Here is a 27,079-nt window from a genome sequence, read left to right as displayed (position 1 = left end):
GGGGGGGCGGAGCCATCAAAACAAAAAATGCAAATAAACAAAGTCGCAAGTGCCGAAGTCACGAATATGGAGAGAGAAGTGTACTATGTACAGTAGTTACAAAAGCAAGGAGTGTCCTAACCCAGATCTCAATTCCCTCCCTTCAGCCCCAAAGTGTCAGTGATCCTAAGCTGTGAATGCCCCTCCCACCCTTATTCCCTACTCCCTTACTCAAAGCAGCAGCCGGTCAGTATATCTTGCATATCCTTTCAGACCCGACACAGCCCCTGTTTCGGCCTCAAAACTGAACATTCAGCTATGCAGCTCTCCGAGCGATACATTTTTTTGCCAGCATCTTAAAATTGTGATACACAGTACTTTTTCCTTAGATGCTAAGTACTTCAGCGCCATCTAGTGGATTGCTATCTACACCCCTGAGGCAGGCCTCAGTTGTGAGGCCGAAACACAGACCGTGTCAGGTCTGAAAGGATATGCAAGATACACTGATGATTATTTCTATATGTGTTGTATTTAACAAATTATTGTATTCAATAATCTCAATTCTGTCTCGGGTTGATGTGTACGGTTCCCTCCTCACTTTTCTTTTTCTGGAGAATAATAGAAGCGCAGGCCCCAGGATGCAAAGCTGAGACTCTCAAGCTGTCCTGGAGTATTTTGATAACCTGGGAAGAATTTAAGCTTCTGAAATGACGTGTCCATGAATATGGTTTCCTGTCATGCTTGCTCACACTGACACTCCTTTCTTTTCTCCTTCCAGAAGCTTCAGTAAGCAGAGAGCTGCAATTGAGAAAGAATATGGGCAGGTAAGGAGGTCCTTGTGAGCTGCTTTCACCAACATGCCAGTATATTAGATTTTGACCATTGTTATGACTATACCACTGGAACTTGTCACCGAATGGGCCTGCGCCCCTTTACTTTTGCCTCAGGCCCACACAGCAGCCAGGTCCACCATTCATGCCCCACAAGAACTGAGCATGCTTGTGCTGTCAGCCTCACACCTCAAAGTGCTTCCACTGACTGCCATGCTTTTAACTGACCTGGGCAGATGGAATTACAGGTCGATTTGGGACACTGGGATGTTGCCTGCACTCTTCGGGTGACGCCAGAGGTGACCCTGTGTGCTTGGTTGCGGGTGACATTACGAGCCTACTATACTCGCACACAATTATATGTCACAAGTGTGGGCAAGGGGAGCACACCTTGGGTCATGCATTTTGGTCCTGTCCAATGATACAGCGCTTCTGGAGACGTATAGTCTCTTATATGTCCGGCTTGATTGGTAGAGCCCTGAGGAGTACACTGGCCCAATTGGTTCTAGATTTGCCTGAGGATTATGGCCATTTGCCCTGGGGTAACCTGACTCTTTGTAGGAAAATGAGCCTGTTAGCCCGTAAATGTATCCTACAATATTGGACATAAGAACATAAGAATTGCCACTGCTGGGTCAAACCAGTGGTCCATTGTGCCCAGCAGTCCACTCATGTGGTGGCCCCCAGGTCAAAGACTAGTGCTCTAAAATGAGTCCAGCCTCACCTGTGTACGTCCCAGTTTAGCAGGGTCAGACCAGTGGTCTATCGTGCCCAGCAGTTCAGGACCCACCGGCGTTCTTGCATTGGTGGAACCAGTTGCATCAGTTGGCTACCTGGGAGGCAAGGGGTGCCAGGGGGGTCAAGGAAGCTGAAGCTTTTGTTCCTGAGCATCTGGGAACCCTATTTGCAGTCCTTGCACCCAAGAAGCTGTAGTGCAATACTAATGTGGTTGTCCTAATTTGGGCTGTTTGTAGTTGACAGTGCGGAGCGTACATGGGGGATGGGTAGAGAGTACCTGGGGGGTGGGGGTTGGTTTTGGGGGGGATGGTGGTCCATTGGCATTTGGCTATGAGACTGCGCTTTTTTGGGTGGGGGACATTCTTTTTTTATATATATCTTATGCCTCTGATATAACAGTTTCCCGGTCGGAGTGGATGATGGATGGTCTGCTCCAGGGCCCTGGTGTGCTTTGCTTTTGCTCCTGGACCTAGGTCTGTTAGTGGGGAATAGTTGGTTAGGTGATTTTGCATTATGTATATAAAACCTGATGATGTTCTCTCTGCTGTTGAAGCTGTTCCATTGTCTCTTCCTCGACTTTGATATGTTTAGTTGGTTTATGATTGTATTATCATCAATAAAATCGTTTGAACTTAACTGATCTGGGGCAGGCTCCAGATTTCTTCAGGTGGTGCAGCTTGAGTAGGGTTACCTTATGGATCCAGGAAAAGGATTGAGACATCTGGGTTTTACTTCCATTGCTTTCAATGGACATAAAGTCTTGATATCTCAATTTGTCCTCCTTTCTCTGAAGCCATATGGTAACCCTAAGCTTAAGGATCCATGCTATCCAGCATATTTATTTTAATTTTGGCTCCCCCAAACTTCATGTCCACTTCTCATTCCTCCTCTCCTCTACTGAGTAGTTCTGCCTAATTCAGGGAAACATTTTTCGATTTTATTTGATTCACTTTTCCCGTCCAATCAGGCATTTGGGGTTTTTTTTTCAAAGTCATGGCAGGTTTATTTTTTAGCCTTTCCACCCACCCACCCCCACCCCCCTTTTCCCTCTCCTACCCTATGTCGGCGCTGTGGTATAAACAAAATAAAAAACAAAAGACTTTTCCTCTCTCTGTTAGATCCTTACCCATGCTCGCTGTTTCATTACACCAAGCTTTTTGTGTTAAATCTTCACCAGGTCTTTTGTTTATCATTAACTCACCAGTGAAGATTTAACACATAAAGCTTGGTGTAATGAAACTGAATTGAACACAGAGTGGTGTTACTCAGGATCTAAGGGTGAACGTTGGCCATTTGTAAGGGAAGATATTTTGAATGGAGGTATCTTTTATTACAAGAAGATCTCCCATAAGAGCCATAGACGACACATGTTGCTTCTGAGCAGCAATGCCAAATAAAGGGTTAATATCTTTTTTATTAAATGAAATGTGACAGTAAAACATCCACAAACAATTTCTTAATAAATGTGTGCAGACAGTGATAGTTTTCTAATGTTACCTTATTATATTGAGCCTTCTAGTCCCATAAATATTTGATGTTTGAATATTTGTTGGTATTATGAGTCTTTATTGCATTTTTTTTCTTTTCTATTTGTGCTTCTGTTTTAAATTAATAATCCTGGTGCAAAAGAAATTGCTCCTTTCCTCTTTATTATTATAATGTAATTATTAATGGACCTAAGTGGTGTTGAATGTTTAATAAGGACTTATATATCGCCCTTTGCTTGACCATCAGGACAGTGTGTGTGGCAAACTATAAGAAAAAGAAAAAAAACACAGATGCCATGACTGACAAGAATCATCCTTAGGCCCCACCCGCGTTAGAGGTTTTTTTTTTATCGTTGGCCGCAGCAGTAAAAGCTCTGATGTTCATAGAATTCTCAGGGGACCCTTAGCCATTAAGGCCCCCTTTTATCAAGCCACATTAGGGTTATATATGTTGATATTTGCTTAGTATCTCACTTCTTTCAAATTCATGTCGCTCTGAATAACCAACAGTGACCTTCCGGTGGTGTATGCCAGTCTCACAAGAGACTACAGAATGTGGCACATTCATGGTGGAAGAACAGGCTGTTTTACTTTGTTTATTTACAAGGCAGCTGCCTGCATGTGGGGGGGGGGGGAGAATTTTGTGAACACTGCTTTTGTGATTCTAGGCTTTGCAGAGGCTGGCAAGTCAGTATCTGAAGAGAGACTGGAATCAGGGGAAAAATGAGCCCAGTGGAATCAGGTAGGATCTGATGCCCAAAGAAAGCAAACTCAAAAGCTTTGCACTATAACTATGCTGACCGTGCAATGAAGTGCCACAAAATCAATTTGTGGATTATTTTTTCTTTGCTGGAATATTCTCAGCTGCTTGCAGATCCTACTTTCTTTTTGTAGGAAAAGGGGAAGCCTGTACACTTGGTTATTGCCTTTTGCTCTTTAAAAGGGATCAAAAGATTGTTGGTGAAATGCACAAGGGTTTGTGTGTTAAAAGAGCTTTAAAGCACAATGTAGCTCGTGTGCTGGCATTTTAAATATTAATTCACAGGCACATACTAAACAGATACACAGTGTTAACTGCAATATGGAAAAGACCTTCAGCTGTAGCTAAATTTAACGTTTTGCTTTTATCACATTACTAGTGAGCTTCTTTCAGGGGCAATGGTAAACTGCCAGCACAAAGCAGTCCATATCCTAGGCCAGTGTTTCTCAACTCAGTCCTGGAGTCCGCCCTCCCCCCTTGCCAGTTTTCAGGACATCCACAATGAATATGCAAAAACTTGATTTGCATACACTGCCTCCATTGTATCCAAATTTCTCTCATGCATATTCATTGTGGAAAGCCTGACTGGCAGGGGGGGGGGACTTCCAGGACTGAGTTGCAAAACACTGCTCTAGGCCTCTCCGCTTGCGCTCACATCTCCTGTTCTTTGCAATCCCCCTTGTCAGTCCAAGTCTCTGTGGGTCTAAATATGCCGGGACAATAGGTGGGAAGAATGTCTCATGTTGATTGGACATTGACGTATCGGGGAGTCTGAGAGAAGTCAGGGATAGTGTTGAGGTTTTTTTTTTATTAGGGGAGTGGATGTATTATTGAATCTGGTGTGAAGAGGAATATTGGTGTGTAACTTATTTTTGTTGTTTGAATTAAGGAGGTGCCAACTTTCTTCATCTTCTGTTGGGGGGAGGGGGTTGGCGAGGAAGGAGCAGGGGGCAGAGGCGTTTCCTACCCTTACTATGCCACTGCTCAGGGCGGGAACTAAGACAGAGCTCGTGGGGATGGGGTGGGAACAGGGACAAACTTTGTGCCCATGTCATTCTCTGAGTGCCACTTTCACTAATATAAATATCATAAAATATATTGCATTTTGTAATCATTAAAGAAGTTGATATCAAAGTACATTCTAAAAGTAAGCATATCCTGAAACATATGAGTTAATCAAATTATTATAAGAACATAAGACTTGCCTCTGTCGGGTCAGACCGGAGGTCCATCGTGCCCGGCAGTCCGCTCACGCGGCGGCCCATCAGGTCCAGGACCTGATAGTGCTCCTACCCTAAAACTCACATACACTTTTCGATTTTGTCCTGTAGAGTAACCTTCTATCTATACCCTGCAATCCCCTTCGCTTCCAGGAAGCCATCCAGTCCCTTTTTAAAACCCAGTATTGTACTCTGTCCTATTACCTCCTTTGGAAGCGCGTTCCAGGTGTCCACCACCCTCTGAGTGAAGAAAAACTTCCTTGCATTCGTTTTGAATCCGTCCCCTCTCAGTTTTTCCGAGTGACCTCTTGTTTTTGCTGTCCCTGCTAGTCTGAAGAATCTGTCCCTCTCCACCCTCTCTATGCCTCTCATGATTTTATATGTCTATATCATGTCTCCTCTCAGTCTCCGCTTTTCCAGGGTAAAGAGCCCCAGTTTGTCTAACCTTTCGGCATATGAAAGGTTCTCCATTCCTTTTATCATCCTAGTTGCTCTCCTCTGGACCCTCTCAAGCATCGCCATGTCTTTCTTAAGGTACGGTGACCAGTATTGGACACAGTATTCCAGATGTGGTCGCACCATTGCTCGATACAATGGCAGGATAACCTCCTTCGTTCTGGTAGTGATACCTTTTTTGATAATGCCCAGCATTCTGTTCGCTTTCTTTGAGGCCGCTGCACATTGCGCCGCTGGCTTCATTGTTGTATCCACCAAAACCCCCAGGTCTTTTTCCAGGGTGCCTTTCCCCATCACCCTCCCTCCCATCGTATAGCTGTACATGGGGTTCCCTTTCCCCATGTGCAAGACCTTACATTTCTCCACATTAAAGCTCATCTGCCATCTTTTTGCCCACTCACACAGTTTGTTCAGGTCGCTCTGCAGTTCTTTGCATTCCTCAACAGTTTTGACCCTGTTGGAGAGTTTTGTATCATCCGCGAACTTGATAACTTCGCACTTCGTGCCCGTTTCCAGATCGTTAATGAATATATTGAACAGCAGCGGTCCCAGCACTGACCCCTGCGGGACACCACTCGTGACCCCTTTCTGTGAAATAAGAAATTTAAGCATTGGAGTTGGAGTTGGCAGTATCTGTGCCCATTAAAAAAAGAAAAAAAAGGTTTCCTGCCCCAAACAGCTGAGTGGCAGAAGGCTCCTTTGGGGCTTCCTCTGCCTCTCAGCTGTTTGGGCTTCCCCTGCCTCTCAGCTGTTTGGGCTTCCCCTGCCTCTCAGCTGTTTGGGCTTCCCCTGCCGGCCCTGTACATGTGTGAGAGTCACTCTCACAGCGATCAATCGGACGGGAGAGACGGGGATTGCAATGAACCTCCACGCAAATCGTTTGCTTGTAAAATTTTTAGTGTATCAATAGCTCTTTTAGAATCGGCCAAAAATCGGATTGGAGCGGATCCACGCGGTCTTACCGATCCTGTTTAGTGCATCAAGTCCCTTGAAAGCTTAGCAATTCTTGTGGTGCTTACCGCTGAATTCCTGCTTCCCTGCCTTGGCTCAGCTTTCTGTAAGCATGAGCTGTGTAGTGCTAGAAGGTCGCTAAAGTTAGAAGGGAAAAGATTCTGTACAAACGTAAGGAAGTTCTTCTTCACCCAGAGAGTGGTAGAAATCTGGAACGCTCTTTCAAAGGCTTTATAGGGGAAAGCACCCTTCAGGGATTCAAGACAAGGTTGGATAAGTTCCTACTGGAACAGAACGTACGCAAATAAGGCTAAACTCAAATAGGGCACTGGTCTTTGACCTAAGGGCCGCCGCGTGAGCGGACTGCTGGGCACAATGGACTACTGGACTGACCCAGGCAAATCTTATGTTCTTATGTTCTTGATCTCACAAGACTTGAACCACGGGATCAACCCGAACAGCCAGAACCATGTGGCTCAAGCTTGCAGTCAAGTTGTGGTGGGGAAACAGGAATTCTGCTGTTTCTTCTGTAGCTGAAGCCAGGTGAAGGGTGGGAGGGGGGGGGGGTATATGAGCAAGAGAGCGTGGGTGAAAGCTTTGCTGGGAAGGCGATGACGCACCATTGTATTTTGCCACTATTTGACAAAACATGTAGCAAACTACTGTATATCTGTGTGAGTGTGTTTGTATGGCTCCAAGTGTTACAAAATATAAAATGTTGTTCCGACAGCAAAATGTTTGGGCAAGTCTACTTTAGTTAAAGCATTTAACTGTGGCAATGTTCATCAAGATCAATATTTTGTCCAGAACTGCGTCCACAATATTAGCAATAACTCTAAGTTCCAGATATAGTAATTTCCACAAATCTCTATGAAGAGACCTAAGTCCCACCACTCCACCGCTGTAGATTGTTCTAATGTGGGAAGAACCACATGGTAACCCTCATCATAGGACTCAACATATTATAGTTTTATCGTTTTTCAGAGGACGTAATAGGACAGAGTACGGTACTGGAGTTCAAGAAAGGATTGGACAATTTCCTGCTGGAAAAGGGATAGAGGGGTATAGATAGAGGATTACTGCACAGGTCCTGGACCTGTTGGGTCGCCGCGTGAGCGGACTGCTGGGCACGATGGACCTCAGGTCTGACCCAGCGGAGGCATTGCTTATGTTCTTATGGGAGAGGACGAGATAGTGGATGCTGTGGATGGACTATTTGGCCTTTATCTGCGATCATGTTTCTAGGTTTCTATAACCATAAAGCTCTATGACATCACAATGCAGGTGCAAAGAGCCTTAGCCTATAGGAAGAGGAGATGCAAATGTTAAGAGCCTTAGCCAATAGGGAGAGGAGGAGAGAGTGGATGCTGCGGATGGACCATTTGGCCTTTATCTGCCATCATGTTTCTCTGTTGTTACTAAAGTTCTATGACATCACAATGCAGGTGCAAAGAGCCTTAGCCTATAGGAAGAGGAGATGCAAATGTTAAAAGCCTTAGCCAATAGGGAGAGGAGGAGAGAGTGGATGCTGCGGATGGACCATTTGGCCTTTATCTGCCATCATGTTTCTAGGTTTCTATAACCATAAAGCTCTATGACATCACAATGCAGGTGCAAAGAGCCTTAGCCTATAGGAAGAGGAGATGCAAATGTTAAGAGCCTTAGCCAATAGGGAGAGGAGGAGAGAGTGGATGCTGCGGATGGACCATTTGGCCTTTATCTGCCATCATGTTTCTAGGTTTCTATAACCATAAAGCTCTATGACATCACAATGCAGGTGCAAAGAGCCTTAGCCTATAGGAAGAGGAGATGCAAATGTTAAGATCCTTAGCCAATAGGGAGAGGAGGAGATAGTGGATGCTCTGGATGGGCCATTTGGCCTTTATCTGTCATCAGGTTTCTCTGTTGTTACTAAAGTTCTATGACATCACAATGCAGGTGCAAAGAGCCTTAGCCTATAGGAAGAGGAGATGCAAATGTTAAAAGCCTTAGCCAATGCGCTTCAAGAGAGCATAATAGGGCAGAGTACGGTACTGGGGTTCAAGAAAGGATTGGACAATTTCCTGCTGAAGAAAGGGATAGAGGGGTATAGATAGAGGGCTATTGCACAGGTCCTGGACCTGTTGGGCCGCCGCGTGAGTGGACTGCTGGGCACGATGGACCTCGGGTCTGACTCAGTGGAGGCATTGCTTATGTTCTTATGTTCTATAGAATCTTAAATACGTTTAAATTAGTATAAAAAATACTTAAATACACTTACCTCAGCCAGCCTTAATACGGGAGTATTAGCCCAACATGTTTCGCACATTACCGTGCTTTTTCAAGGGGCTCCCGAGGCTGATCCTGTCACCCGACTCCCTTATATCTATGAGAGAAAGCATTGACAGGTACTGGAACAACAGAGATCTGATCTTTCAGGTGCTAGACATCTGCTATTTCAACAGCGGGATCACAGATGTGGAATTCATTGCCTGGAATTTTGCGATTGTGTGGTGATAAGATGAATTTTAAGATGTTAAAGATGCACCTTTTTTGATCAGGCCTTTTACTAATTAGATTACATTTTTAGAAATTTGATGAAGCTCTGTGGAAAGGGATATTGATAATGTAAAGCAGGAATAGGGAACTCCGGTCCTCAAGAGCCGTATTCCAGTCGGATTTTCAGGATTTCACCAATGAATATGCATGAGATCTATTTGCATGCACTGCTTTCAATGCATATTCATTGGGGAAGTCCTGAAAACCTGATTGGAGTACGGCTCTCGAGGACCGGAGTTCCCTACCCCTGATGTAAAGTGTGTGGTGCAGTGGTTGGATCTACAGCCTCAGCACCCTGGGGTTGTGGGTTCAAACCCCGTGCTGCTCCTTGTGACCCTGGGCAAGTCACTCAGTCCTCCATAGCCCCAGGTACGTTAGATAGATTGTGAGCCCACCGGGACAGAGAGGAAAAAATGCTTGAGTACCTGATTGTAAAAACCGCTTAGATAACCTTGATAGGCAGTATATAAAAATCCTAATAAAACTTGAAACTTCATGCTTGGGTGCTTTTTTGTGATGTGTGTTCTTTGTTTGTTACATTTGAATTTGAATGTTTCATTGTGATCCACTTTGATTTAAAGCAGAATAGAAATGTTTAAAATAAATAAATTAAATTAAAAACGCGTTTTCCTGCTCCCAAATATAATCTATTTTTCAATAATTCAACCACTTTTAGGAAGCGATCCCATTCCTATGTCTCATCCTTCCCTTTTCCATTTAATTTTTTTTTTTTGAACAATGTAATTTTTTTTTTTTTTCCCCTTCCATTTCTTTATTCCCTGCCATCACTTTCCAGTATGTCTAGTTAAAGTCTAAATGTTCACAATCCCCTTTTCTTTTTCTTTTTAATTATCTTATATATTGTATTAATTTTATCTTTTATCTTATTTTAACTTGTAAACCGGCTAGATACTTGTTGATAGTCGGTATAGTAAAATTTAATAAACTTGAAACTTGAAAGCATTATGGAACCCTTTTTTTAAGGCGCCCTAGAGTATAATGGATGCCTTAGCATTTAGCATGCGCTAAGTCGCTTAGTACGCCTTAATAAAAGGACCCCTAAATGATGAACGGTGCTATAGAAAGCAATTATTAAAAGAGGAAAGCAGAGGCATTTCTCCTAAGATGCAAGAACCTTGCACTGGTTCTGCAGCCAGTCTAAGAGAGTCATTTTTCCAGGAGCGCCTTTATGGTCTGGAAGTCTGTGGTCGAAGGTGCTTCCTCTGTGGGACAAGCCAGGGTGACGGCTGCAGAAAATTACCGAAATGTGACAGGAGAAGCTGCTAGAACCGTCCGGACTGCAAAGGATCACCTGCTGAAGAAGGTGAGGCTACAAGAGGGGTAGGTGCTTGTGAGCTAGTAGGAGATTAAGAGAGAACTTGGCTGAGGGGAAAATGCAAGTGAGAGGATTCATTTAATATGATTTTTTTTATTATTTACATCAGTGGTTCTCAACCCTGTCCTGGGGACCCCCCAGCCAGTCGGGTTTTCAAGATATCCCTAATGAATATGCATGAGAGAGATTTGCATATAATGGAAGTGACAGGTAGGCGAATCTCTCTCATGCATATTCATTAGGGATATCTTGAAAACCCGACTGGCTGGGGGGGTCCCCAGGACAGGGTTGAGAACCACTGATTTACATGAAAGAAAAATCATTCAAAAGAAAAGACAGAGTCAAAACACAATCATTGCATCAGATTAACAAGAAAAATTAACTAAAAAGAAAAAAAAACCTATTCAATTAACTTAGATTGTCCACATAAAGGAGAGACAATTCCAATTACATGAGGAATATCTATGAATAAAACTATAGGAATAGCAGTGTAAGTCTTCATTACTTATAATGACCTAAAGCAGGGGTGTCCAACCTGAGGCCCAAGGGCAGCGTGCGGCCCTGTGAAGTATTTTTGTGCGGCCCCAGTCAAGGGCGATGCAGTGTTTTCCTCTGCTGCCCCCTGGTGTTTACCGTCTTGCCGGCTCTCTCCTCTGTCTTTGCGCGGCCCCAGAAACATTTTTTTCGGCCAGTGCGGCCCAGGGAAGCCAAAAGGTTGGACACCCCTGACCTAAAGTATATCAGTTAGGACCAGATCAAGAAAAAAACGGTAATTGAGAAGGCTCGAGAAAAACTTAGGAATGTTGCTTAAAAAGCACCGAACGTTTACAAGGCTAGCGCAACTGAAATCTTGCCCCCAAGCTAATCAAGTAGGGCTCCTTTTACGAAGCCACGCTAGCGGCTTTTCATCACGCGCTAACCCTTGCGCTGGCCTAAAAACTACCGCCTGCTCAAGAGGAGGCGGTAGCAGCTAGTGTGGCCGGCGGTTTAGCGCGCGGTGTTGCGTGCGTTAAACCGCTACCGCGCCTTCGTAAAAGCAGCCCATACTGCTTTAGGGGATCCTTTTATTAAGGTGCGCTAACCAATTTAGTGCGTTCAAAGGACTCGTGTGTGCTAAATGCTAAGACATCCATTATATTCTTACGGATATCTTAGCATTCAGCGCGCCCTAAGGCCCTCTTTTACTAAGGTGCGCTAATCGATTTAGCGCATGTTGGCTATGGATGGGTTAGCGTTTAGCGCATGCTAATCGGTATGCACACCTTAGTAAAAGAGGGGCTAAAGCTATTAGTGCACCTTAATAAAAGGATCCCTTAGGGACAGGAACCTTTTCCTCCTCACTGGAGTCCACTTTGAAATATCAGGAAATACACTTCTCCCTAGTCATTCGCGGGGGATATGGGCAGAGCCGGACCGCGAATGCTGAAAAATCGCAATTATCTGGCTCTCACCCACCCCCACCTCCCTGCCGCCTTCCCGGCCTTACCTGGTGGTCTAGAGGGTTTTTGGGGCAGGAGCGATCTTCCTACGCTCCTGTCCCGTGCAGATCGCCATCAGGAAATGGCTGTAGGGAGTTCCTGACGTAGTCTCGAGAGACTACGGGAACTCCCAGCAGCCATTTCCTCATGGCGATCTGCACGGGGCAAGAGCATAGGAAGATCGCTCCTGCCCCGAAAACCCTCTAGACCACCAGGTAAGGCCGGGAAGGCGGCAGGGAGGAAAAAACGATGGATTTTTATTTACATTAAGACTTTTTTTAATTTTCCCCCTCCCCAGGAAAAAATCGCGATTATATGAAACCGCGAGTGCAGGAACCGTGAATGGGGAGGGGGAAGTGTATGGAAATCTTACTGTCCAAAAAATGTATTTCTTTCATTTTAAAGAAAAGTCTCGTGCGTGCCTAATGATCTTGTTGAAATACAAACGACACCAGCGATGTAAATCTCGGTATAACTTCATCTGCAGCAGATTCCAAGATTTTAACCAGCTGATACATCCACCACAGATTCATCAGCCTTGGGACTAGAGTGTTTTATAGGATTTGGTAGGAAATATACCTTCTGAAGAGGTGGAAGACCCTCTTCTGAATATTTAAACACCTTGTTCAGATTGATTTACTATGATTTATTCATGCAGCTTGAAAAGGGCTTTGTATATGCTATATCCTAGAGCACAATAAATATCAATATTTTGCCTTCTTCAAGGTAAATATATATTGACTCTGCATGTATGAAAGGTACAAATTGATCTTTACGGAGTCCCCAAGAAGGGAATGGAAGGGACATAGATTTTCTAGGCAGTTTAATTATATCTTTGTGATCTCAGAGTACCGAGCAGCTTGCTAAAGTGCAGATGGAGCTGATGGAGACGATGAAGGAGATGAGCAAAATAAAGAAGCGTTACGGGCAGCTGGAGCGGGTCTTTGAAGTGGCCAGAGAGAAGGCCCTTGATACTGAGGCCAGGTGAGAAATTGCTCCCCACTGCTATTAGAGATTTAGCGACCAGTTCAAAGCTACCATTTTGATTCTTTGGTCTAGGTATACCAAAGGCTTTTCATACCTCATTCTCATGCCTGATTTACTATTTCCCGTTCTGGGGAAGCAGATTAGAAGATTAAACTTCTCATGTCTGTTGGAGAGATGTATTGGGAGCAATCTTCCATGCTTGTGGAAAAAGAAAGATCCCTTTGAAAATTGCTTCTCCCCCCTCCTCTGTGCAGAAACATGGTGGAATTAGGGCAGTACTCGGGGGCAGGGTGAAAGAGGTCCCTCAAAATAATACCGAGGGATTTCATTTTGAAATCTTTGCAAATTCTTTACCTTTATCTTCAGGATTCCTGTAGGATCAACCAGCAGTGGAATTTTCAAAGGGAAGCTCAATGGGGCAAATCACCAGAGCCAGTGTTAAGAGAATGTAAACAGGGCAATTGCCCTGGGCCCCAGGCTACAGAGCTCCTCAAGCCTACCTGAAACTGAAGAAGATAGTCTGCTGGTAGACTTTGGAGCTTCTTCCTAAATTGCTGCCCTGAGCCCCAGCATTTTAACACCAGCTGTCTGCACAGTGGCTAGTTTGAAAATTGGGATTCCCAATCTGTGGAGAGTATTTGGAGAGGTGGGATTGTTTTTCAAAGATACCTAAACATAATGCCTATTTTTATTAAGAGAGAGATGTGGGTGACATACCTGTTCTGACTTTGCTGTGTGTGTATGCCTGTAATCCGTTCTGGGCTCTTTTGGGAGGACGGGCTAAACAAGTGAACAAATAAATACATTTAAAGAATTGTATAGTGAAAGTCCTCTCCAGATAAAATTACAAAAACATTGTGGATTTAAAAATTATACCATAAGTACAGTACAGTAAAACCTTGGATTGCAGGTATCTTGGTATGCAAGTGTTTTGCAAGACAAGCAAAACATTTTATTACATTTTAACTTGATAAACAGAATTAGAAATAAATGCCACCAAATACCCTATACAGTCCGCTTTCAAACTCCTAGGATAGATAGATGATGATAGATAGATGCTGTATAATGCAGGTACAAATCAACAAGACTACTCAGAAAGCATTTTTAACCATGTGCAATCTACGAAAAATATGAAAATTCTTCGACAAAGAGCAATATAGGCTCATAGTCCAATCCCTAGTCCTAGGTCTAGTGGACTATTGCAACATCCTTTACCTAATCCTAGGTCTAGTGGACTATTGCAACATCCTCTACCTAATCCTAGGTCTAGTGAACTATTGCAACATCCTCTACCTAATCCTAGGTCTAGTGGACTATTGCAACATCCTCTACCTAATCCTAGGTCTAGTGGACTATTGCAACATCCTCTACCTAATCCTAGGTCTAGTGGACTACTGCAACATCCTCTACCTAATCCTAGGTCTAGTGGACTACTGCAACATCCTTTACCTAATCCTAGGTCTAGTGGACTATTGCAACATCCTCTACCTAATCCTAGGTCTAGTGAACTATTGCAACATCCTCTACCTAATCCTAGGTCTAGTGGACTATTGCAACATCCTCTACCTAATCCTAGGTCTAGTGGACTATTGCAACATCCTTTACCTAATCCTAGGTCTAGTGGACTATTACAACATCCTCTACCTAATCCTAGGTCTAGTGAACTATTGCAACATCCTCTACCTAATCCTAGGTCTAGTGGACTATTGCAACATCCTTTACCTAATCCTAGGTCTAGTGGACTATTGCAACATCCTCTACCTAATCCTAGGTCTAGTGAACTATTGCAACATCCTCTACCTACCATGTCCCGCAAACATGATAAAACAATTACAGACTGTACAAAACACAGCCCTCAGATTGATCTACTCACTAAGCAAATTTGACCACATCACCACTGCCTACCCAGACTCACACTGGCTACCTATACAAGCACAAATTCAATTCAAATTATACTGTCTATTATTCAAAGTAATAAATGGCGCCGCCCCCACTTACCTAAACAATCGCCTAAACCGGAACCTCATAACCAGACAGGAGAACTGAGTCTCCATTTACCTATCCCCCATTCAAAGGTCCTCAGCGCAAGAAGATGTATGACAACCTACTAGCGACGCAAGCAAAGAAACTTGGCCCCTCCATCTCCAACTTGCTGATAGCACCGAGCGACTTCAAATCATTTTGAAAAGATGGGTGGGGGGTTGTTATGGAAATTTTACTAAATAATGTGATAATAATATTACATTACATTACATTAGTGATTTCTATTCCGCTTGTGCCTTGCGGTTCTAAGCGGATTACAAGTTAGAAGACTGGACATTTCCAGTAGCATTGCAGTACATGTAATCAAGAAGGTATCCAGTTACAATTATTAGTCTGGACTTTTCCAGGAGAAATTGATAGCAGGTAGTAGATAGTGATAGGTTGTTTAGACGAATAGAGATAATACTGTCCGGGTGTTGCTGGTGGAGGTGATGGAGGTGGTCATGAGAGCATTTTCTAATACTTTTGTGAGGTTATATTTAAGATATGTTTGATTGCACTAATTGAGGAAGGGTAGGTGGGAAGGGTTATAATTTTTATGTTTTTAGGATTATATGAGAAAGAATTTCAAGTGTTATATTGTTGTTATTAATGACATATTCCTGTACACTTGCTTTCTTTTCTTTTCTTTTTTTTAATTCTTTATTCATTTTAAAGTCTTACAGCAAGTGTACAGGAATATGTCATTAATAACTACAATATAACACTTGAAATTCTTTCTCATATAATCCTAAAAACATAAAAATTATAACCCTTCCCACCTACCCTTCCTCAATTGTGCAATCAAACATATCTTAAATATATTATTATCACATTATTTAGTAAAATTTCCATAACAATCCCCCGCCCATCTTTTCGAAATGATTTGAAGTCGCTCGGTGCTATCAGCAAGTTGGAGATGGAGGGGCCAAATTTTGCTGCTTGCGTCGCTAGTAGGTTGTCGTACATCTTCTTGCCCTGAGTACCTTTGAATGGGGGGTAGGTAAATGGGGACTGAGTTCTCCTCTGTTTGGTTACGAGGTTCCGGTTTAGGCGATTGTTTAGGTAAGTGGGGGCGGCGCCATTTCACCCATGCTTTTCAAAAAATTTATCCAGACATCTTAACTCTCCCCCTTGTCCATCCCCTCCCTTGTAAAGTTCCCCCTCAAAGTCTCTTCCACTCCTGTAATTTCCCCTCAAAGTCTCAATTATATAAACAGCTCCGTAAATTGTAATATTCCTGGAAATATCCAGTTATCTTCTATTGTAATCCGCCTAGAACTGCAAGGTACAAGCGGAATAGAAGTCACTAATGTAATGTAATGTAAACAAGCAACGTCTTGCAATATGAGTATATACAGCAGGGCAGCCCAAGTCCGGTCCTTGAGATCTACTGGCAGGCCAGGTTTTCAGGATATCCACAATGAATATGCATGAGAGAGATTTGCCTGCACTGCCTTCTTGGTATGCAAATCTCTCTCATGCATGTTTATTGTGGATATCCTGAAAACCTGGCTTGCCAGTAGATCTCGAGGACCGGACTTGGGCAGCCCTGATATACAATATACAACTGAGCCAATGGTTCTTCTCTCTCTGACACTTCTCTCTCTTACACTGTTTTAAATGAGCGAGGTCTTGCAATACAAGTACATACTATATTTTGTATTAAAGTTTTTGGGTTGTGGAACAAATCGTCTGAATTTCCATTATTTCTTATGGGGAAATTCGTTTTGATACACAAGTGTTTTGGATTACAAGCATGTTTTCGGAACGATTTATGCTCGCAAACCAAGGTTTTACTGTATAAGCTTACTATCTGTGAGCTGCAAGGGCAGTCCTGAGGGTGGAGAACTGAACAAGGTGTGTAAGTTTGCAGAAAAATCAATGACGTTTTGAGAGGCAATCAAGGAAAATTATGCTTTTCTTTGCTATGATCAGACTGAGGGGTCTGTGTTGTTTTTTTCATGGCTACCAAGGACTTGGGTTTTGTCAAGAGTCTAGCAGTTTTTATAGAATGTAGGTGATAAAGTGGAGTGGCTTCAAGGACCCGTGACAGAACATTTGCAAAATCTGGGTCCCGTTCCTGTTTTTGTAACTGAAGAAGATCGTCTGCTAGTTTTATATACATTATGGACCCTGTTTCCTGATTTGTATGAAACCTTGAGTTGTTAACCTTAAAAGAGCGTGCTTCATAACTGAATTGAAATTAGAAAGAATTCATTGCCTAATTTGGGCAGGTATCTGATATTTTGTACCTCTTATCCTGCAGGCTAAAAAGAAGTGACCGTGGGATTTTTCACTCAAAGACCAGTTTACAGAAGCTAAGTGCCAAGGTATCTAATCAAAAAGGGATGAGGTTGAGTTTGGAACTGTTGTTTTGATTACAATAGTTTTGTATAAAAGGCAAGAGGTTATCCAGCTGTCATTCTATTAACAGTTTCACATCAATATATTTTCATGAGAGCCCTGCAAATGACTAACATCAGATCTTATCAAATCATACCGTCATTCATATTGTTACGAGGATCTTCAGATAGCCATAAAGGCTCCATTCTTCATCAATCCTCACATTTAAAAAAAATTCTCTACATTTTTAAATTGCTGTAGGGATTATTTGACATGATAGGTGAAAGTTTAACTTAGCTTTCACGCAGCAAAATCCTCTCGAAGTGTTTTAATTCCTTCCTCAGGGTCGGGGCTATCAGCATTTAGCCTGTCTGCTTGTAAGCCTGAAAGCTGCCGCCATTCTGTTTTCAATGCTATTAACATGCCATGATTATGATTTTCTTTAGTGCAATACCAGTGTGTTAGCTGTTGGTTCTAACACCAACCCTTCTTAAATGATAGCAAAGATAAACAAGGTTGGAATATTCAAAAGTAAATGATTTTTCTAAAATACCTCAGCCCCACCACTCCACCGCTATGTTAACTTCAAAACAGCGGGAGATTTACGTGGCAACTCATCATAGGTATTATATTTATCTAAATGCTGTGATAGTTTTACAAAATTATTATCATTTTTATAAACTGATATATTTTATTAGTGTGTATACTTAGCTTTTAACCACACAGTTGGACCTGGGAGTCAGACCCGACATGTTTCGCACAAACAGTGCTGTCTCAAGGGTCTCCCTAGTGTGAAAGTAAAGAGAACAAGCCTTAGGGAAATGGCAGAGAAATCTAGCCCTACATGCCACCCCCCATATAAACCAGTTTAAAAATCACTTAATCAAAACGCTTACCGAGGCCGCCGTTGTCATCCGACTCACAAATGCAACTTCTGTGAAAAGATGGCGCCGGCATTCTCAGGCTGCTTTTAAATCCAAACCCGGTGATGGACACTCCCCCCCAGTACTACCATTGGTTCATTCATCCACCAATCAACGAAACCCAGTCAATCTCTCCATTCACTATCACAGCATTTAGATAAATATAATACCTATGATGAGTTGCCACGTAAATCTCCCGCTGTTTTGAAGTTAACATAGCGGTGGAGTGGTGGGGCCGAGGTATTTTAGAAAAATCATTTACTTTTGAATATTCCAACCTTGTTTATCTTTGCTATGATTATGATTTTCTGCATTCCCTGGAATTTGCTTTCTCTCGCATGCGAGCCTTTCCTACTTCCATAGATAGAGAGTTCTGGAAGTCTTTTACATAGAAACATAGAACATGACGGCAGAAAAGGGCCACGGCCCATCTAGTCTGCCCACACTAATGGCCCACCCCCTAACTACTTAACTATTTAGTACCCTGTTAACTTCTTTATTTAATGAGAATATAAGTTTGTTTGTTTTTTAGGTATTTATATACTGCCTATCTAAGTGGTTTACAATCAGGTACTCAAGTATTTTCCCTATCTGTCCCGGTGGGCTCACAATCTATCTAACGTCCCTGGGGCACTGGAGGACTGAGTGACTTGCTTAGAGTCACAAGGAGCAGCATGGGATTAGAACCCACAACCTTAGGGTGTTGAGGCTGTAGTTCGAACCAGAACGAAGTTCCGATATCTGTGCATATTGATGTTGCTTTGTGATATGATTATGAGAAAGAATAAATGTCTTCCACTCTTTGAGGCACAGGACTAAGAATGCAGAAAACCTCTTATTTTTATTTATGTATTTCAAAATTTTATATTGCACCCTAAGGGCTCCTTTTACTAAGCTGCATTAGCTGTTTTCACGCATGCTGCATTGCCGCGTGTGCTAGACACTAATGCCAACATTGAGCTGGTGTTAGTTCTTGGCGCATAGCACGGGGTTAACGCACGCAGCAATGCAGCATGCGCTAAAAACACTAGCGCACCTTAGTAAAACTTATTTATAAAGGTAAAAAATACGATCATGTCACTCCCTTTCTGATTAAATCGCATTGGCTCCCCATCAATCATCGTATTACTTATAAAATTTTATTACTGACATTCAAAACTCTTGATACTAATGAGCCTCAATTCATAAATAAAGTACTTATTCCATATAGTACTTCACGTTCTCTTCGATCAACTAACCATAAACTCTTAACGATTCCCTCCCTAAAAATTATTGGAACCCATCAACAAGATATGTTCTCTGTATCAGCACCGCAACTTTGGAATTCATTACCTTTACAGTTAAGAGATAAAAATAACTTAAGCGATTTTAAAAAGAATTTAAAAAGCTTTTTATTTAAGGATGCTTTCAACTTATAAATTACTATTGAGCTCTTCCTCTTTCCCTTTCTTCTTTTTTTTTTTTCTCCCATGCTTTTTTTCCTAACTCTTCCTCTTTTGTGTTTTTTTTCTCACTGTATAAATTTATTAGCTCATCATATATACTTATTATGTAAATCTTTTTTTTTTTTTGTATTCATTGTATAAATTGCTGGTTTCTTAACTATCTTGTATGTTATTTTTTTATTTTATTATTATGTTTAAGTATATGTTACTTTTATATATTGTAATTCGCTTAGAAACAATTTTAATTAAGCAATTAATCAAATATAAATAAAACTTGAAACTTGAGCCCTAAGTGGATTACAGTCTAACATACCCATCTTATAAAGCACAACTGTATTAATAAAGGCTAAAATCTTACATAGTAACATAGTAGATGACGGCGGATAAAGACCCGAATGGTCCATCCAGTCTGCCCAACCTGATTCAATTTAAATTTTTCTTCTTAGCTATTTCTGGGCAAGAATCCAAAGCTCTACCCGGTACTGTGCTTGGGTTCCAACTGCCAAAATCTCCGTTAAAACCTACTCCAGCCCATCTACACCCTCCCAGCCATTGAAGCCCATCCCCCACCAAACGGCCATATACAGACACAGACCATGCAAGTCTGCCCAGAAATCAATGAGGCATTATGACATCACAATACAAGGGGCTGCTGAAAAGTTCTCCGCTCGACCAAGAAGAGAATGATGCGGAGCCATGAAACTTATGAATTATTTCACTCTTTTCTTGACACTTTTTGTTTCAATGAGGCAAATGCTTCTCGTAAATGGGCACAAGTATAAGGAAACCAAGCCATTGTGACATCATCACTGAGATTGGTAGCGCTTTAGAAATAATTAATAGTAGCAGTAGCTTGGCTCTTAGGCATTAGTGGAATATAGTAACATAGTAGATGATGGCAGATAAAGACCCGAATGGTCCATCCAGCTGCCCAACCTGATTCAATTTAATTTTTTTTACATTATTTCTTTTTAGCTATTTCTGGGCAAGAATCCAAAGCTCTACCCGGTACTGTGCTTGGGTTCCAACTGCCGAAAACAGGTGTTATCCAGGGACAGCAGGCAGCTATTCTCACAGATCAAACATAAGATCATTAAAACAAACAATAACATTACAACAATGTAAAGATCAGTCTTGCCATTTGCCTAAATCCAATCATAAAAACAGCAATAAATATCTGAATCGTCACTAGTCCATCATACGATCAGGTTTTAAGTTTAAAGGCCTCTTGACACAAAAAGGTCATTAAAACCATGGGTTGGGTTTTTTTGGAAATCATGTTTATTGAGGTCAACCAGAGTAACAAAGGGCATACAAGAAATACAGATGCAAACAAAAGCGGCTGTGAACATTGCAAAACAATACAATCATCATCGCCATCAGAGAACACAGTAATGGTATAAAGACCACAATTTGCACACCTTCATATCCTTTACAGTTTGTATCTTCTCTGGAAGAGCATGTCATAGCTGTGGAGCTTGATGTATCAAATGAAAAGAAGGAATATCAAGTAAATTAACTAGAGCTGATCTCCAAGGTCAAGAGAATCGATGAAGGTGCAATGTAGAGGCAACAGCGGAAGAAATTTTATCAATCAATATTTGGAATACTGTAACTAGCAATTTATAATGTAACTAGTCTTTTAGCCTGTTACATTAACGGGTGCTAGAATATATGTCTGTCTTTCTTATTTTCTCTCTCTACCGCTTTCTCTCTCTCTCTTTCCTTGGCCCCCTTTCTCTGTCTGTCTTTCTGTCCCTCTCCCTGCCCCTGTGTCTTTCTTCCTTTCTGTCTGTCTCCCTCCCTCCTGCTATTTGTCTGTCATTCTTTCCCTCCATTTCCCTGTGCAGCAGCATTTCCACCCAACATTCCTGTGGAGCAGCAACAGCATTTCTCTCCCCCCCCCCACACTTCCCTGTGCAGCAGCAGCGGTATTTGCCTTCCCCTCCAGGTCCCTGTGCAGCAGTAGCAGCATTTCCCCCACCCCCCTTCCCTTCTCTTACTGTGATCTGGCCTGCTCCATTCGGCCCCTCTCCCGCATTCTGGCCTGTTGCGATCTGGCTGCTCCATTCGTCTCCTCCCCCTTCCATTCCCGCAGTCTAGCCTGCTCAATGGCCCCCTCCTTCCCTTATAGCGTTCCCCGCAGGCAGGCAGGCCCAGCTTGTTCCTTGCGGCTCGCGGCTGGAGTCCTCTTCTTTGTCAGCCCCCCCCCCCCTTCCCTTCACTTCCCTTCCCGCGGTCTTGTCTGCTCATGCCAAATTTTTTTTTTAAGATTAAAGGTGCCGTGGTGGTTTGCGGCTGGAGTCCTCTTCTTTATCGCCATCCCCCTTCCCTTACTGCTTTCCAAAGTTGTTGTTTTTTTAAGTTTACAGGTACCACGGTGGCTCCTCTCACGATCTCCGCCAGCGTGGAACCCTTCTCCAACGCTGGTGCGGCTCGTGAGAGGAGGCGACGTCGCGGCTTTTAAACCCTGCACTTGGCACAGCACAGGTGCAGAAGACAGTCCTGGAGACTGCCGACCACAGACCTACAGATCAGAGATCAGGGAACACGCCGATAAGAGTGCGCATGCGCGATTAGCATTTTATTATAGTAGATATTCAATGGGAAGCCTATGCAGAGTGAATAAATGCCTTGGCAATGGGTGGGGAATCCCTACCGATTTTGTACTTGGTGGCAGACATATTGATGTTACATGTATCATTGTAGTAAAGTGCATTTTTCTTCTAATAGTTCTCTACCCAGTTGGCAGAGTGCACCAAGCAGCTTGCAGAGGCACGGAATGAGTATATCCTGACGGTAGCAGCAGCAAATTCTCACCTGGAACACTATTACCTGACTGAATTGCCTGCGGTCATGAAGGTAAGACTAGACCAGGGTAAGTCACATAACCTGCCTGGCATTATACGTGTGAACTCTTTTGTAAAACAGGTAGAAGTGAATAATTTTGTTTTACTCCATCAAAAATTGCTGAAATTAGGGACCACTATGAAGTTACGTGGAAATAACTTTAAAACAAATTAGAGGGAATATTTTTCACTCAAAGAATAATTAAGCTTTGGAACTCGTTGCCAAAGGATGTGATAACAGTGATTAACGTAGCTGGGTTTAAAAAAGGTTTAGACACGTTTCTGGAGGAAAAGTCCATAGTCTGCTATTGAGTCAGACATGAAGAAAGCCTCTGCTTGTCATGGGATTGGCAGCATGGAATGTTGCTACTATTTGGGTTTCTGCCAGGTACTTGGGACCTGGGTTGGCCACTGTGGACACAGGATACTGGGTAGATGGACCATTGGTCTGATCCAGAATGGCTATTCTTATGTTCTTAATTTAATCATTGTTACATTTTATAGGTGAGAACTTGGCAATGGACAAAAATGATCTGGATTATCATAATGTTAGAAATGGGAGGGCTACTGTACCCATGCTACTTTTTTCATATTGTCTCGAGGTAGGTCCCTTGGAACATTTAGCTCCCGAACCTCTCCCCTCCTCAAAGGGGGTGAGTTCTTAGTGGGAAGGGATAACATGTACTGTATTTTCACGCATATAACGCGCGCGTTATACACATGAGCGCGTTGTACAACTTTTTTTTCAATCCGATCCGGCATCCCCCCTGAAAACCGGCATCCTCCCCCCCTGCTCGCGTCACCCCCCCCCACGCGATCCTACATCCCCCCCCAGCACCGCAAAACATCTCTTACCCGATTGGGCACCGGCACTAGCACCAATGCACAGGATGTGCCAGTGCCAGTGCCCAAAGATCCTCCCTCGTTGAATTGGGCTGGGCTGGGCTGGGCTGGGCGGTGCGGTGCCAGAGAGATCCTCCTTCTTCCTGCGCCGGGCTGCGAGACCAGAAGGCTTTGAGTTGGCGATTCTCGGCACATTGGACCTTTTGGTTTATGATTTTTTATTCCATATTTTTTGTGGCATATTTTTCAAACCTTTTTGCATATTGGACCCCTGACGAAGGTTTGTCCGAAACACGGACCGTGTCGGGTCCCTTGTTTGGAAAAAGGTTTTTATAAATTTATATTTGTCACAATAAATTCTGCCTGCATCTTGTACACATCTGCAGTTGGTTTTTGTTTGTTCCTGGTTGTTTTTTTCTGCAGATAAGGTTGGACCCCTCCTTCCTTTTTTGTTGCTCTGTGCTTGTTTACGTTCCACCTCTAACATGGGAAAAAAAACTCCTTAATACCAGCAGAACAAGAATGAAAAACCAAGACAGCCCCCCAAAAGCATAAAGTAAAGAGCAGCAAAACAAAACAATGAATGCAGATATCATCAGTATTACATACCCAACCTCTGCCCACCCCAAGTGACCTGCTCCCCCCAAGCCAGAATAAAGCTATATAATACAGTATCTAAGACTATACCTAGCACACCAGTACCCTGGACTCTGATGGGCCCTGGAGACTACAAACTCCCAGCCCTCCCCACCTCTACAGAACCCTCCCCAACCCCCCGCCTCACCTCTACGAGCAGCCCCTACCATTCTTAGGCATGCCAGGCAATAGAATAAGGAAATGCAGCATGTCGAAGAAGTCAGCAATCAAGCAGTAGAATGAGAAGCATACCTGAATGAGAATGGCCACCCGGATGGTCTCGGGACTCAAGGATCTCCCGTACGAGGAACGGCTGGATAAGTTGCAGCTGTACTCACTCGAAGAACGCAGAGAGAGGGGCGACATGATCGAGACATTCAAGTATCTCATGGGCCGCATCGAGGTGGAAGAAGATATCTTCTTTTTCAAGGGTCCCTCGGCAACAAGGGGGCATCCGTGGAAAATCAGGGGTGGGAAACTGCACGGGGACACCAGGAAATACTTTTTCACCGAAAGAGTGGTTGATCGCTGGAATACACTTCCACTTCAGGTTATTGAGGCCAGCAGCATGCCTGATTTAAGGCCAAATGGGATAGACACGTGGGATCTATTCACAGAGAAAGGTAGAGGAGGGTCATTGGGGTGGGCAGACTAGATGGGCCGTGGCCCTTATCTGCCGTCTATTTCTATGTTTCCCTTGCTAAACGGCAGGACCAGGCAGCCACGCCTTCCTTATTTGGTGCTCTGCTTCTCACTGCCGCAGCCATCCAGCAAGGGAAGCCCTGGAATTAAAAGCAGGTACGGGGGAGGTGGGGTGGCTCACTGCCACAGCCGTCCAGCGAGGGAAGTGCCGGTATTAAAAGCAGGCATGGGGATTGAAGGCTCACTGGCGGGGGGGGGGAGAGGAGGGCTCACTGCCGCAGCTGTCCAGTGAGGGCCGAGATTAAAAGCAGGCACGGGGTGGCGGCTCACTGCCGCAGCTGCCCAGCGAGGGAAGCGCCGGGATTAAAAGCAGGTAGGGGGGGCTGCTGCGATTAAAAACATAGAAACATAGAAATAGACGGCAGATAAGGGCCGTGGCCCATCTAGTCTTCCCACCCCAATGACCCTCCCCTACCTGTCACTGTGAATAGATCCCACATGTCTATCCCATTTGGCCTTAAAATCAGGCACGCTGCTGGCCTCAATGGCCTGAAGTGGAAGACTATTCCAGCGATCAACCACCCTTTCAGTGAAAAATAATTTCCTGGTGTCACCGTGCAGTTTCCCGCCCCTGATTTTCCACAGATGCCCCCTTGTTGCCGTGGGACCCTTGAAAAAGAAGATATATTCTTCGACCTTGATCCGGCCCGTGAGATACTTGAACGTCTCGATCATGTCTCCCCTCTCTCTGCGTTCCTCGAGTGAGTAGAGCTGTAACTTCTCTAGCCGCTCCTCGTTTGGGAGGTCCTTGAGTCCTGAAACCATCCGGGTGGCCATTCTCTGAACCGACTCTAGCCTCAGCACATCCTTACGGTAATGCGGCCTCCAGAATTGATCTATACAAACAGGTGGGGGTTGTGGTATTCGCTCTATAAGACGCACCCTTATTTCCTCCCACTTTTGGGGGGAAAAAAGTGCATCTTATGGAGCGAAAAATACAGTATCAGTCTGTTGGTTTAGGTTTTCCCACACATTCTATTTTTGACTATAACATCTTCAAAATGTGTATTCATTAGCTAAAGCAGTTGACTCGCTTCTCTTGAATTCCAATTATTCTTTTCAAATAAGTAAAACAAGTATCTTACTGTATGAAGGTAGTTGAAACCTGAATTCTGCCCAGGAAAGATGAATCCTTGGAGGCTGATCAGTTAGCTGACTGGCTGCCAGACTGAAAAGGTGAATGTTGAAGAACTGGATTCTGAATTATTGCAAAGAGGCAATATTAAACTTCAGTGAGAGGAGGATTTAGGGCACCAAGTAATAGGAGGATGCATTTTTCCAGAAGTGGAGAGGGAGAGAGAGATTGTGGACTACTGAGCCCAAAATGGAGAATCCTGCCCTGGAGGGAAGGCAGCAAGGAATACTCAACAGCAAGGAGGCCTTAGAAAATGACCTAATGGGATCACAGCATGTACTTTGAGCTGAAGCCTGAACCTGGCAGTGGCTGGAGGAAATGGATCACATGCAAGGTTTGACTTATGAGAACAGTGATTAAAAGCTCTAGCAGGAAGTTACTGCTGGCTTGGCTTACATGCTGCAAAACTAGTGTGACCATATGGCTCCAGAAAAAAGGGGACGGATTGAGACATCTGGGTTTTACTTCCATTGAAAGCAATGGAAGTAAGGAGAACAGATTGAGACCTCTTGGTTGCTTTCAATGGATGTAAAACCCGGATGTCTCAATCCGTCCCCTTTTTTCTGGAGCCATATGGTCGCACTATGCAAGACAAATGCAAACATCGAAGTTTCTGGCAGAACAGACTTTACACTATGAGATCCTCTTCACACAGACTCTCTCTCTCTCTCTGGAAATATTTCCATACAGTACCTTTTTCAAGTAATCAATCCTTGTTGATGCTTCTGTCTCTCCTAGTGCATAGCAAGGGGTGAAGGTCCCTAGCATCCTCTCCCACCCACCTTTGGAGGTGGGGGGGGGGTCTCTTAAATGCATTCTTCCTCCCTCCACCTCTTCTAGTTGTCACCAGCAGTGAGCACAGTCTCCTACCCACAGCTCGCGATGGCCAAGTCTGCCATCTGATGTCACTTCCTGGTCCTGTAAACAGGAAGTGTTGTCAGAGGGAGGGCTAAGGCTGGTACAAGTAGCAGGGGTAGACCCTGCTTGCTGATAATGACAACTAGAAGAGGTAGGAAGGGAGGAGAATGCATTTAAGTGACCTCTGCTTGCGGGGAGGGGGGGAAGGAGAGTTGCCAGCAACCCCGCCAAATTGGCACTTGGAGCTCTCCATCCCATCCCCTTACTATGCCACTGGTCTCTCTCTCATCAGCTTGTGACTCGAGATCTCTGGCAGAGGGATGACAAAATCCTCAGGCCTGTACACCACACAAAAGTAGCTAACTCAAATTTCAAGGGAGACTTCAAAGTGGAGTTGGCCCAAATGCTGAGTCTTCTACACACATTGCTTTCATTTAATCCATACAGTCTACTCTAAAGCAAATTCACTACCACACACATTCAAGGGGTCTCTGATTTAAATAAGGATAGGAAGATCCATTTCAGCCATCTCAGCAGGGGGTGTCATAGTGGAAAGGGTA

General features: G+C 43.6%; 1 protein-coding gene across 6 annotated transcripts in view; it reads left to right on the top strand.

Moving 5' to 3' along the window:
- The window catches only part of FCHSD1 (FCH and double SH3 domains 1), a 185,830-nt gene that overhangs the window by 59,209 nt on the left and 99,542 nt on the right, over positions 1-27,079 (top strand). For 4 of the 6 annotated variants that reach the window (XM_033927509.1, XM_033927508.1, XM_033927512.1 and 1 more), the window contains 6 exons: positions 758-803; positions 3,703-3,776; positions 10,139-10,283; positions 12,621-12,757; positions 17,052-17,115; positions 22,230-22,358. In XM_033927509.1, the coding sequence (XP_033783400.1) occupies positions 758-803; positions 3,703-3,776; positions 10,139-10,283; positions 12,621-12,757; positions 17,052-17,115; positions 22,230-22,358 (595 nt within the window). The remainder of the gene's footprint in view (positions 1-757; positions 804-3,702; positions 3,777-10,138; positions 10,284-12,620; positions 12,758-17,051; positions 17,116-22,229; positions 22,359-27,079) is intronic. The other 2 variants (XM_033927510.1, XM_033927511.1) reach the window with 1 other exon arrangement.

Source organism: Geotrypetes seraphini, chromosome 18 (assembly GCF_902459505.1).
Source record: "Geotrypetes seraphini chromosome 18, aGeoSer1.1, whole genome shotgun sequence".
In the NCBI taxonomy this organism is placed as follows: domain Eukaryota; kingdom Metazoa; phylum Chordata; class Amphibia; order Gymnophiona; family Dermophiidae; genus Geotrypetes; species Geotrypetes seraphini.
The sequence above is the reverse complement of the archived record's forward strand: the minus strand, read 5'-3'. Positions and strand labels throughout refer to the sequence as shown.